This window comes from Ambystoma mexicanum, chromosome 8 (assembly GCF_040938575.1).
Source record: "Ambystoma mexicanum isolate Mex_15411 chromosome 8, UKY_AmexF1_1, whole genome shotgun sequence".
Taxonomy (NCBI): Eukaryota; Metazoa; Chordata; class Amphibia; order Caudata; family Ambystomatidae; genus Ambystoma; species Ambystoma mexicanum.
In genome coordinates this window covers 743648726-743662173 of record NC_090929.1, presented here as the reverse complement: position 1 = coordinate 743662173, position 13448 = coordinate 743648726, and the positions used below count along the sequence as shown (strand labels likewise).

The window sequence follows — 13448 nt, the reverse complement described above, 5'->3', positions numbered from 1 at the left end:
AATCAGGTTGCTAAAGTTCTGACGCCTGCTGAGAAAGATTCAGCTTGTTAATTAGGCCTTTGCTTCAAAGTTCTGGATTCTGGATTCTGGAGCTTAATTCTAGAGTCTGGTCCCTGGATCTGTCTGGAGTCTCTGTCTGGATATATCTGGATCTGGAGTCTTCCGGCAGGGTGCTGCGCCAAGAATCGGTTGAAGTGGAAAAGTGAGTGTCCTATCTGACCTAAGCAGTCTCTTTTTATGTGTTTTCAAAGTAGGTGTGTAGGCTGATTCTACCTGCCCAACCCTGTAAGGATTTGATAGGTCACTGAATTTTCTGGGTTCTGACTGGAGGAAGGACCAGCGTGTCATGAGGTGTCATCATGATGCTGTGTTTATGGCTTAGCTGACATCCCTTCCCTCTGCTTTTCCATAGAAAATCAATTTTTCATAAAAAACATATTTCCCAGATACACAAGTTGTTGAGAATGCATGTACACATCACAATTACTTAAGGTACATGCTTGTCCAACCCTGATTTTCCTAAGATCTTTAGTTGAGAAATGACAACTTATTCGCGGTTTTGGTGGATTTGCCAAGATTGGTTCTGCACCAAATTTTACACAGACATACACACCCTCTCTGAGCATATTACTGTAAGTTTTTATGTTTCTAGCATAAACACTGTATCTACAATATTAATAAATCCCCGGGTTTGGTCTCAGAACATCACCCGGCGTCCAGCTTAGTCTTAAACTGTGAGTGAATTTTTCATATTAACCGTCTCAAAGTTTGACATTTTGGTCGGCTTGGTACAATATTTTAGAACCATTTTCCTTAAACATATATTTGGTGCAATGTTAAATCCACATCCCAGTCTGGCCTGCCTCCCCAGAGCTGGGTGAGTCAGATGGTCACATGGCCTGTCCCTCCCAGAGCAGTTGTTGTTGACAGTTACACCCAAATCAGCATATTCTATTCAGCTGAAAGAATCCATTGTCTTGTTTCCAGGCAGCAGAGCCCCAGTCCAGGGTGCCACTCCCCAGTTCCTGTTCAAACCGGTTTGCCAATCTCTTGGCCAAGGACAGAAGGAAGCTTCTTTATTCCGGGGGGAGGTGTGGAATCTGTTTGATCCCAGTGTGGGAACACTTTTTAACTCTGCCACCAATGTCTACAAATTGTCTCTTGTTCCAATATAACCCACATGTTTAATACATATATTAAACAATTGCTTCCTCCAAGTCATTTCAGAATATAGTTTTACATAGTCTCTACCATTTAGGCTTCTGATAGTCAGTATTTCTTTGGCATAGTTTGGGTTGAGTTGTTCATTTTTACAAAGAATTGTTTTAAAACGCCGGCTTCTGGTAGTGGTGAGTAACGTATTGCACTCATTTTTGACAGCTGTCTATCTTTAAAAGGGGATTTAGCTTGATAGCATATGATTCTTTCTGACATTGTATTGATGTGGATTCTTGCAGTAGAATAATGTGGAACACCCAACAAGAAGGTTGGATCTTTTTGGTGATTTGTGAGCCAGGATTTTAGCACATTTTTGACAATCAAGAAACGGATTCCCACACAGCTCTGTGTTGCTTTTGGCAATCAGCATTGCCTTTTCCAAGTGGTTTCAGGCTGCTTTGTGGATGGCCAATGGTGGGTTTTGGCATTGGTCTCCTGCGCTCACTAATATAGGCAAAAGTGGATGGCAGTCTATCTTTCAGATTTTTACTGCCCATTTTTTTGATGGTTTTGAGCGAACAGCATGCTTTCCAGTGGTCATTCTGATGTTTCTGCTGCCAGCAATGCACAGTACTGTTGCAGGGCTCGGATGTGTGGGTTAATACATCCCACAACACAAGAGGGAGGTCACCAGAAACCCCCATTTGTCAAAGCATTTGGAAAATGTTATGCTTGTGGGTCTACTGACCATGTCAAAGGGGATCCCAGATGCAAGGGTAAACCTTCAGGGGTCCACACTGCCGCCTTAGCCTTCATCTCTGAGGGAGAAGTACATATGGCAAGTGGAAACTTTCAATTATTGGCTGAAGACCCAATTGGCAGTGTTTCTTTAGTGTCCCTAGGTCTGTGGGAAAAGCATAATTTAGATGCCTATAATTCTATACCACATAACACGAAAGAATACTACAAGGACAGTGTACTTGTAAATGGTCAGGAGACCCCTGCCATTAGAGACACTGGGGCCAGCATTACAGTGGTGGATGAAACCTTTTTCAAACCTGAGGATGTTGCTAAAGCACCAAAAGGCCTCATTACGCTTGCTGGAGGCCCTGTCCAAATGCTTCCAAGACTACCAGCTCTCATCCATTTCAACAATATGACTGTAAGAATACCTGACAGTGTACAAGATGAGGTGCCTGGGAGAGTCCTGGTGGGGAATGACTTAAAAACTCTTGGAGTTGTATCAAGTACCCCCAGACTTCCCAGAAAAAAGAATCAGGAGCAGACAAGGACGGCCAGAGAGCTCACCCTAGATGACTCTCAAGAGGTTGTTACAGGAGAACCTATAACACCCAGTCCACAGGAACTGCTAACTGCTATTTCCAAGAAGAAGGTGACAAAGGGGAAACCCAAGGTCTCAGGAAACAAGGAAGGTAGCACTCCTGTGCATCAAACCAGGACATCGCTGAGAGGACAGTCCAAAGTCACAAATGTGACTAGTCCACCAGCTGAGGCTGAGTGTGAGAATCAACCAGGAGAGGTTGAATCAGCTGCTGAAGATTCAGAGCTGGAAGAAGACCTTCCCCATGTTGGAGACCATCCTGAGCTGCGGTATTTACTGGCAGAAGGTATCCCCTGTAGGGCAGACTTCAGCAGAGGCCAAAGAGAGTGTCCTACTCTTGAAGGACTTCGCCAACAGGCAGCTTCCCAGCTGGACGGGCAAGAGCCAGGGAAGCACAGGTTGTACTGGGAGGATGGCCTCTTCTACAGTGAACCTACTGAGTCTATCCCAGGGGACTACAGAAGACTTGTAGTGCCTCAGGAGATAAAACATCAGTTCCTACAGTTAGCCATGAGATTCCTTTGGCTAGTCACTTAAGCTTTAAGAAGACCAAGGAAAGGATTTCTCTTTATTTCTACTGGCCTAAATTGGGGTCTGATGTAGATAAATTCTGCAGGAGCTGTCACACTTGGTCGACATCTGGCAAGAGTGGAGCCAAGAATGTGGCACCTTTGGTGCCTCTCCCAGTGGTGGGAGTTCCTTTTGAGAGGGTAGGAATCGACATTATTGGTCCCTTAGACCCTCCCACATTTTCAGGCAACCGATTTATATTGGTTGTAGTAGACCATGCTACTAGGTATCCTGAAGCTATACCTATGAGGACTGTTACTGCTCAGGCAGTTGCTAAGGCCCTACTTGGTATTTTTTTACCAGGGTAGGTTTTCCTAAGGAAGTCATCTCTGACAGAGGATCTAATTTTATGTCCCACTACATGCAGGCCATGTGCAAAAACTGTGGAGTGACTTAAAGGTTCTCAACTGCCTACCATCCCCAGACAAATGGGTTGCTAGAGAGCTTTAACCGAACTATGAAGAGCATGATAGGTGCTTTAGAGGAACCCATTAGAAGAAAGTGTGACCTTCTACTGCCATGCCTTCTCTTTGCTTATAGAGAAGTCCCTCAGTAGGGAGTTGGATTTAGTCCCTTTGAGCTTCTCTATGGTCATCCAGTTAGAGGCCTTTTGGCCCTAATTAAGGAGGGGTTGGAGAGTGCTCCTTCCCCCAAGCCAGTGAGAGTCACTGACTATGTGTTAGTTCTCTGAAAGAGAATGGCACAGATGATGACAGAAGCTTCTGATAACTTGAAAGCAGGCCATGCTCTGTTGAAGCATTGGCATGACCAGAAGGCCAACATGGTTGAGTTTATTCAAGACCAGCTAGTTCTAGTTATGGTACCTACAAGGCAGAGGGTCTTACAGGACAAATGGATTGGACCCTTCAAGGTTGGGGGAAAACTTGTAGAGGTCAATTATTTGGTTGACTTAGGAAATCCTAAGGAGGCCCCCCCAGGGCCTTTCACACCAACCGTCTAAAAGCCTATGGGCCTCATTACACGGATGGCGGTAAGGATTTACCGGTACCGGTAAAATACTGGTACCGGTAAATCCTTACCGCCTTACTACGAGGTCCTTTTGCGGGTTGGGGGATTTAACGCCTGCTTTTTGCGGGCGTTAAAAACCAACCCGCAAAGGGACCCAGGGAGCTAATTACGGTACCACAATTTGCAGTACCGTAATTAGCGCCTTCCCCATTCCCATTGAGCCCTATGGGGCAAAAATGGGAATGGGGAAGGGCAATGGTGGAAGGGGGAATTACCGCCCTGCCAACCTTGGAATGGGGCGGTAATTCCCCTTTCTGCCAAGGCGGTGCCGGTATTTTACCAGCATGAAATATGGCGCTAATAGCGCCATGGTTCTCCGCCATCCGTGTAATGAGGCCCTATGTCTCTAGACCAAAACTAGGAGCTTTGCTTCTAGCCTTTGCTGAGCAGGAGGAGGAGGAGAGTGAACCTCTACCTGACCTTCTCAGGGGACAACCTTTAGCTGGAAAGATGGAAGGAGTTAACCGCTCTTCTAATTTGACACTGGGACAACAGGAGGAGTGCAAATCTCTGTTAAATCAGTTTGCCCCTCTGTTTTCACTCTTACCAGGCTTGACCCCTTGGGGCCAGCATGGAATTCTCACTGGTGACTGTTTAGCTGTAAACAGCAGAGGTTACAGAATGCCAGACCATGTAAGAACCCACATAAAGGAAGAGGTCAACAAGATGCTTGATCTTGGGGTAATAGAGCCATCTACAAGTCCTTGGTCTAGCCCAGTTGTATTAGTGCCAAAGGCAGGATCCAAGGAGTTGCGATTCTGTGTGGACTATAGAGCCCTTAATGCAGTCACCATGACTGATGCCCATCCTTTACCTAGGAATGATGAGCTGGTGGACAAACCTGGTTCAGCCAAGTACCTCAGTACACTTGACCTAACCTCAGGCTATTGGCAAATAGCCCTGACAGACCATGCCAAGGAGAAAACTGCATTTTCAACCCCAGCAGGCCTCTACCAGTTTAAGGTTATGCTTTTTGAATTAAAGAATGCACCTGCTACATTCCCAAAGGATGGTGAATCATGTTCTGAATGGGATGGAGGACTTCTGCATGGCATACTTGGATGACATTGCAGTCTTCAGCCCTACTTGGAAAGAACATATTGAGGCTCTTGAGCAGGCCCATCTGGCCCTAAAGGCAAGTAAATGTCAAATTGGTCAGAGCACAGTGGTCTACCATGGACATGAGGTAGGAGGAGGTGAAATAAGGCCATTGCCTAGCAAAGTACAAGCTGTACAGGAATGGGCCACCCCTACTATTCAAAACCAAGTGAGAGCCTTTTTAGGTCTCACTGGTTATTATAGGAACTTCATAGAGAACTATGGGACCATAGCTTCTCCCTTAAATGTGATGTCCTCAACCAAATTCCCCAAGAAGGTCAGGTGGAATGAGGAGTGCACTAAGGCATTTGAAGGACTTAAGAAAGCCCTTTGTTGTAATATCCATGCTACTAGGAAGGAGAGCATGAGAAGCACGAGAAGCACGAGAAGCCAGCATGAGAAGCCGGGAGCGTGCCAGAGACATTACGTAGGGAAATGGAATGTTTAATACGGGTTGAAGATCAACTGCTGCCAGCCCGGGCTGAAAGATGCACAATCTCCCTCCTCCCTAATGTTCATAACTACTTATAATTATAATTAAATTTCACGTTAACTTACTCTGTAGTCTTTCCTGTTTCTCCGCTGGACACTTCAAATGGCGACGAGGATTTTGTTTTACACCATCCAGCTGACATAACAGGCCGCTCCGCTCAGGCCCGAGCGTTGCAGCGGCCCGAATTGTCTAACGGTAACATTGTAATATTGTTACATATACGGAGTAGCTTTATGTTGTGTTGGGTTGCTGTGACTCCACCTGAGCTCCGTGAAATCCTTTTCAATTACGTCCGTTCACTTCCTCTATTTCCACACGCATGCGTGTTTAATGCCTTACTCTTAAAGGGACATACATACCATTTTGTCTGCATAAACCAAATAACGTGAGAAAGGAAGGTGCTGCAGGCGTTTTGGACTTGTCACATTTGGGTGATCATGTTGTTCGGGAACTGTTGTTATTGTAAAGGAAACAATGCTGTTTTCCCAAGTAATTCTGATGTCGAAGCATTTAGAAACGATATTAGTATATGGAGTGATGTTAAATGAACATTGAAGGACACAATTTAGTCAAACAATCAGTGTACTATTTTACATTCACTGAGGAGATTCATCCTGCATTAATTTAGAATAGCTCCAGCACTCCGGTGGGCATCATATTAAACCACATTAACTATTGGTAGATTATATATCATATACAGTGGGCAGCGATGGCATTTAGTAGTGTGCCTCCTCCAGCATTGTTTATGCCTGCTACAGATGAACCCATCATTCCTTGGAAAAGATGGATAAGGTCCTTTGAACATTATGCAGGTGTGGTGTGCGGACCTAACTGCAGTGCTGACAAGAGAAAATCATTATTATTGCACTGTTTAGGACCTGCTGGTCAGGAAAAATATGAATCCTTACCAGAACTTACTGCTGATGAAGATGTAAATATTAATGAGTATGAACGCACAGTAAAGAAAATAAACAAACACTATGAAAAAAAGTGAGTATTATTCTGGAGAGGTTCAAGTTTGGCAAAAGAACACAGGAGGAGGGAGAAAGTGTTGAAAAATATGTGACTGCTTTACGAAAACTTGCCAAAACCTGTAACTTCAATGAACAATTAGATGAAAGGCTAAGAGACCAATTCATGTTGGAATGCATTAGTGCTAAAGTAAGAGAGAAGCTATGGTCGGAAAATGATCCTTCATTAGATATTGTGACTAGGGTATCAAAAGAAGTGGAGCACACTGAGGAATGTGTGAAAGAACTGGAGAACAAGATGAAATCTGTCAAGTTAGAAGCGAGCAGTCTGAAACTTGCTAAATTAACATGTGAGAATGCTGATGAAAAAGAATCCATAGCTATGGTGACCAATAAGTCACATCAATCATCACTGGACAGAGGGAAGCACACACTTAATCAGAAAAACATTCCAAGCAACTATTGCAGGAAGGAAAATTCCAATATCAACTCAAGGAAGAAACGTCAAGGCAGATGTTACAGATGCGACAGTGCTAATCATTGGGCAGACGATCCCGAATGCCCAGCATTGAAGATCATATGTAGTAGTTGCAAAGGAAAGGGACATTATTCCAAGTGTTGCAGATTTCGCTGCATGTCTACCAACTGGATTGGTGGGAATTCAAGTAGTGACCGCAGTGATCAAGACGAAGGTGAAGAATGTGTCTTTGTGGTCATAGATGATGAAGATGAAAAAGTATTAGACAGTCCCAAGGCTAAAGTTCATCTTGATGGTGTTGAAATTGACATGATGATTGATACAGGGGCAAAGTATGCATTAGTACCACAACAGCTATGGGATAAAAAAAAGGCATGAATATCTACATGAGACAGATATTAAACCCAGGGCATATGGTGGTGTGAAAATAGATACCATAGGATGGTTTTGGGGAAATTTGAAATTTAAAGGAAGAAGAGCCAATGGAAAGATCTACATCACTGACTCAGGTCAAACTCCCCTATTAAGCTGGACACATCAAAGCAAATTAAAAGTGAAAATTGATTCCATTGCTGAAGAATCTGTGTTTGTTGTTCAGGATGAAATGAATAAACGGAAAAATAGTCCTGAAGAATTACACTTCTCAAGATGTCATGACAGAAGCGTTTCGTGAAGGGATCGGATGTCTTCAGGGATATGTGCATGAGATAAGACTTAAATCCAATCATACGCCTGTAGTACAGAAATTAAGGAACATTCCTATATCCATGAGAGATGAAGTCAGGAGAGAGATTAAACTCATGGAAAGTCAAGGCATAATTGAAAGCATAAACGCCAGTGAATGGGTGTCATCATTGGTAGTTCTCAGGAAGAAATCAGGAAAATTACGAATTTGCATTGTTTTGAGAGAACTCAATAAATGTATCATACCAGATAGGCATCCCCTGCCCAATATTCAAGAGCTTATATCTACCATTGGACCTTCAAGTCATTTCTCCACTCTTGATCTTACGTCAGCTTACCATCAAGTCAAGTTACACGAGAAATCGAAACATCTTACGGCATTTATTACACCGGATGGATTATACCAATTTAGGAGGATGCCGTTCGGTCTCGTGTCAGCAGCATCCGTCTTTCAGAAGATTATGCATAAGCTATTTGAAAGAGTGCCAGGAGTGATATGTTTCCAAGATGATATTTTGATTTACGCAAATAGTAAAAAACTTCATAATGAAAGATTGAAATATGTGTATGGAAAACTTTGTGGAGCAGGAATGACATTAAGCAAAGAGAAATGCAAAATTGACCGTGCTGAAATTGAATATTTAGGGCATAAGATATCAGCCGAAGGAATATCTCCAAAAGAACAATTGGTCAATGCAATAAAGAATATGCCCAGACCAAGTAATAAAGAAGAAGTACGTACATTTTTAGGTATGGCAGAATACTACTCTAAGTTTGTTCGTGATTTTGCTGTACATACTGTTCCTTTACGTGAAGCCAATAAGAAGAAGAATTTTCATTGGAACAACGAATGTGAGGAAGAATTTGAATTTATCAAAAATGCAATTGATAAAGCTCCAGCATTAAAAAATGTCATTAGTGATAAGAAAGTCATAATTACCACAGATGCCAGCAACGTTGGATTAGGAGCTGTCATCACTCAGGAACATGAAGGGCAAGAGATGGTAATCGCATTCGCTTCAAGAATTCTTAAGGGTGCTGAAAAATCGTATGCAATAGAAAAGGAAGCTTTGGCAATTACGTGGACGGCAGAAAAGTTCAGAAGCTTTATTTGGGGTCGTGAAGTGGAGTTCCGGACTGACCACAAACCGTTGGTTCATGTTATTATGTCCAAAGGATTGGACAAAGTATCCAACCGGATTAGAAGATGGGTGATACTCCTTCAGGAATATAATTGTAATGTAAGATATGTACCAGGTACAAAAAACATTACAGCCGATTGTTTGTCACGTTTGACTAATATATCAGAAACTACAGATGAGGATGACGATACTGAAAATGTTCTTAATATTGCGTCCACTTCTATTTCAAGGACGGAATGGAGTGAGGCCATAAAAAGTGACAGTGATATGGACAATCTTAAAGGATTGATATGCAGTCAAGCTCCATGGAACAAAGCGTTCTTTGAGAAAGCCAATCTCTCAGAATATTGGCCTATTGCTGATGAATTACATATACATAGAGACATAGTTATGAGAGGAGACATGATAATCCCACCTACCAGCCTGAGACGAAGAGTCATGGAATTAGGTCATGAGGGCCACCAAGGGATGGTGAAAACCAAACAACGCATAAGAAATGACTACTGGTGGCCAGGTTGTGACCTGCAAATTGAGCGACATATTAGGGATTGTATCCTTTGCAACAATAATGATAAAAGTTGTGTGGGAGTAAAACAAACGTTGGTTGTAACTGAAATACCGGATAAGGCATGGAAGGATGTGGGAATGGATGTGCTAGGCCCAGTGTGCAGTGCTGGTGTACAAAAATACTGTCTAGTAGTAATTGACCTTCTCACCAGGTGGGTTGAAGTACTTATTGCACCCAAAATCACAAGTAATACAATGATCAAATTCTTATCTGAAATATGTGAAAGGGAAGGTTACCCGAGTAGCATCACGACAGATAATGGTGCTCAATTTAGGTCCAAAGATATGAAAGAATTTTGCAAAAAAAATTCCATATTACATAAAAGGAGTGCCATTTACCATCCTCAAACAAATGGTACTGTGGAGCGCTTTAACAAAGTGTTGAAACAGACCATTAGATCGGCATGGTCTAACGGCATGGATTGGGAAAGAGCAGTTAAGGAGAGAATTGTTGCACATCGATTCACACCCCATTCGACAACGGGTCTTTCACTGTTTGAGTTAAGTAGGGGTAGAAAGGCACACACCAAATTAGCGTCTATGTGGTTAGGCAATGAGAACAATAGAGTCAACAAAGACTTTGGGTTGGTGTGTGAAAATATAAGAAATACGCAAATGAGAAACAAAAATGTTTATGATGAAAAAAGACCCATGGGCAAGTATGATGAAAGTACTGTGGTAGGAAAAATGGTAAGAATTAATTTACCCCCTGTGCTTAGAGAGGGTCCCTGTAAATGGTCCAAGCCCATCAGAGTGTTGGAAGCATGCAAACACTCTGTCAGAACTGAGGGTGGCAGAATTTGGAATGTGGAAAGAGTATGGATATGTGGTGACAACAAACATTCTGATGGGGGCAGAAGTAGTATAATGATGAGGCGAAAGGAGGGAAGGAAGGTAAATCAAAGAGAAGTAGAGAATAAGAAAGATCAGAATGTTGTATGTGAGATGAAGAATGTGCAAGAGATGAGATCCAACAAGTCTGAAGTAATTTCCTTGCCCAGTCGCATCAGCGAGATGTCCCGCAAGTCCAGAAGTGGGAGAACATATCGCAAGCCCAGAAGGATGGAGGATTTTGTGTGAAGTTGTATATAGGCTAGTGTTAACACCTTTGGTGTTTCATATTATTGTATATAAAGGAAGGGAGATGTGTAATATCCATGCTACTAGGAAGGAGAGCACGAGAAGCACGAGAAGCACGAGAAGCCAGCATGAGAAGCCGGGAGCGTGCCAGAGACATTACGTAGGGAAACGGAATGTTTAATACGGGTTGAAGATCAACTGCTGCCAGCCCGGGCTGAAAGATGCACAATCTCCCTCCTCTACAGAGTAAGTTAACGTGAAATTAAATTTCACGTTAACTTACTCCGTAGTCTTTCCTGTTTCTCCGCCGGACACTTCATTTGTCAAGCTCCAGTCTTAAGAGTTCCTGACTACAGCCAAACCTTCATTGTGCAGCCAGATGCTTCCAATACAGGTATAGGTGGAGTTCTGAGTCAGCTGGATGAGAAAGGCAGGGAACACGCAATCTACTTCATCAGCAGGAAGCTGAAGGAACCGGAAACAAGGTGGGCAACCATAGAACGTGAGTTTTGCCATTGTGTGGTCACTGAAGAAGTTTAGACCATACTTGTATGGATCTACTTTTGTGATTCAGACAGACCACCAACTCTTGAGATAGTTAATGCAGATGAAGGGGGAAAATCCTAAATTGTTAAGATGGTCAATCACCCTACAGGGGTTTGATTTTACCATTGAACACAGGTCAGGGTGTAATCACCAAAATGCTGATAGCCTCTCCAGAATGTTTGACCGACTGGAGTAAGGAGATTCATCCAGGGGTGGATTAAATCCTCCTGTCCCTTAGTCTGGGTGGGGGGGGACGAGTGTTAGGGAGAATTCTCAAAAATGTGCTAATACCCTTCACCTTAGAGACCCCCAGCAGAGAGAGAGGGGGAGAGAGAGAAAGAAAGAGAGAGAGTGAGAGAGAGAGAGAAAGAGAGAGAGAGAGAGAGAGAGAGAGAGAGAGAGAGACTAGTCACTGTATTTTTCAGAAGTTCAAAACCAGATTTGTGCACGCAGTTTGCAGGCAGAAATTGAAGCAGAAAAGTACAAAGGGGCAATGTGATTGTGAATATATGGAGTGGAGTGAAAAAAGGAAAGGTGTAAGCAAAGTAAATTTTGTAGGATGTATATTAGCAGGGGTCCAATTAATGAGTTGAGTGGGCAGGAAATGAATGGTGGGTAAGAATACAGAAATATTGATGCAGCTGACTCTAAAGGGTTTGCCAACTGGGTAATTTGTGTCATTGTATTTACCTAAGATTTTTCATTCTGTTTTCAAATTGTATAATTTGTTCTTAACACACTAATGTTGAGAGTTTGCAGTAACATTAGCTCATATGATGGCGAAGTGGCTGAGCTACCAACTTTGGATAAAGTACTGCAGTAAATGACAAAGAGTATTTCTCTGTTTAAAGATTTGTTAATTTTATAATTACCTCAGAATAACTGACATATATGGCACGGCAGCGCAAATCACAATGCAGTATGTTCTTTGAATGAAGATATTGTAAGGCAGAAACTGTCTGTGCAAGATAAGACAGCAATCTCTTTAAATCGACGTGACCAAGAGTTGAAGCTTCAACCAAGCAAAGAATATATTCACTGTGGAGATTATACACCTGGAACAGAAGAAATATGTATCAGATCATTATGGAGCAAAATATAACAGCAACACATGTAAAGATTTAACAGATTTAAGATGTGATCCTCTATCTGTCTCTCTTTAAAATAAGAGCACCGTTGTGTCATTTTGGAAAGGAGTACACAAATAGAAAGCTAGCACTTCAGTTTTTATACATTTGCTCAAACATTTCCTATTTTAAGAAGAGACACAAAAAAAGGAAATCTTTAGGTATTGTACATTTTTCTCTACTAAGGGGTCATTTCACACGGGGATTGGAGTGAATATGCTGTATCAAATCAAATTAAACAGACATTCCTACAAATTACTTGCATTAATGCTTTTTAACCTGGCCTTTTTAGATCTTAAAATCCGTCTAACTCCTTGGGACTCAGCTGGTGAATCAGGATTCCTGAACGTTTCGGGTTAGATGGACAAACAACCCCTGAAAGGAAATGTTAAACGGTGTGATGTTTTGGATTCTGAAGAATTAAAACTCAAATGAAGGTAGGCATTTGAAGAGCATGTGTCCTACAAGAATCTGGAAACCTTTTTGTTTTGAATATCAATTAATCAATCACAGAGGATTTTTATTGTGTCTCGTTCCTCTTGTAGATATTTGTATTTATAGTGTGAGCCCCTTTCCAACCAAAACAAAAAATATTAAGTAATACTTGTGAATCCTGTTCTGGGAGTGGAATGCAGACAATTGCAGAGACAATGAAGAGGGCCCCAACTATCGGTCATCCTTCCACTGGGCACTGTCATTTGGGCCTCCCGCCTACATTTGACTTGCTGGTGCACAACACTATAACATTTTAGAGAGGTCACATCCAGCTGTATCTTCTTCACGGGCCTGGGAGCCTAAGGCGTTCTGACAGCTAAGGGCAGTGTGCAAAATCTGAAAGGCAAGAGAGGGGCGACATCTTTGTCATCAAATGACTAGTTAGCATGGCCCTGTCCTTTAGTCCTCAACCAAACCACACATGGAGATGATTTTGTACTTTATGACACTTTCCAGCCCCCAACCCCTGGCCTTTATGGTCCACCAGATGTGGCAGGGATAATGAGGACGCTGTTGTTGCAGGGACATGGAAGGATAATGGCAAACAACATCACCATGGTAAGGTGGATTGCACCTAAAGTGCTAGCTCATGGACTGCATGACAGCTTTACTCCTCCTCCCTCATCCCATCCCAAACCTACGGATGTTGATCCTAGTGTCAGTGTCAG

The 13448-nt window shown here is 42.6% G+C and overlaps 1 protein-coding gene across 7 annotated transcripts in view; it reads right to left on the bottom strand.

Annotated features, from left to right (window-relative positions):
* Positions 1 to 13448, bottom strand: part of LOC138472418 (uncharacterized) — a 1989442-nt gene that overhangs the window by 352875 nt on the left and 1623119 nt on the right. For all 7 annotated transcript variants that reach the window (XM_069610563.1, XM_069610565.1, XM_069610562.1 and 4 more), the window contains one exon: positions 12031 to 12213. In XM_069610563.1, coding sequence (XP_069466664.1) covers positions 12031 to 12213 — 183 coding nt within the window. The remainder of the gene's footprint in view (positions 1 to 12030; positions 12214 to 13448) is intronic.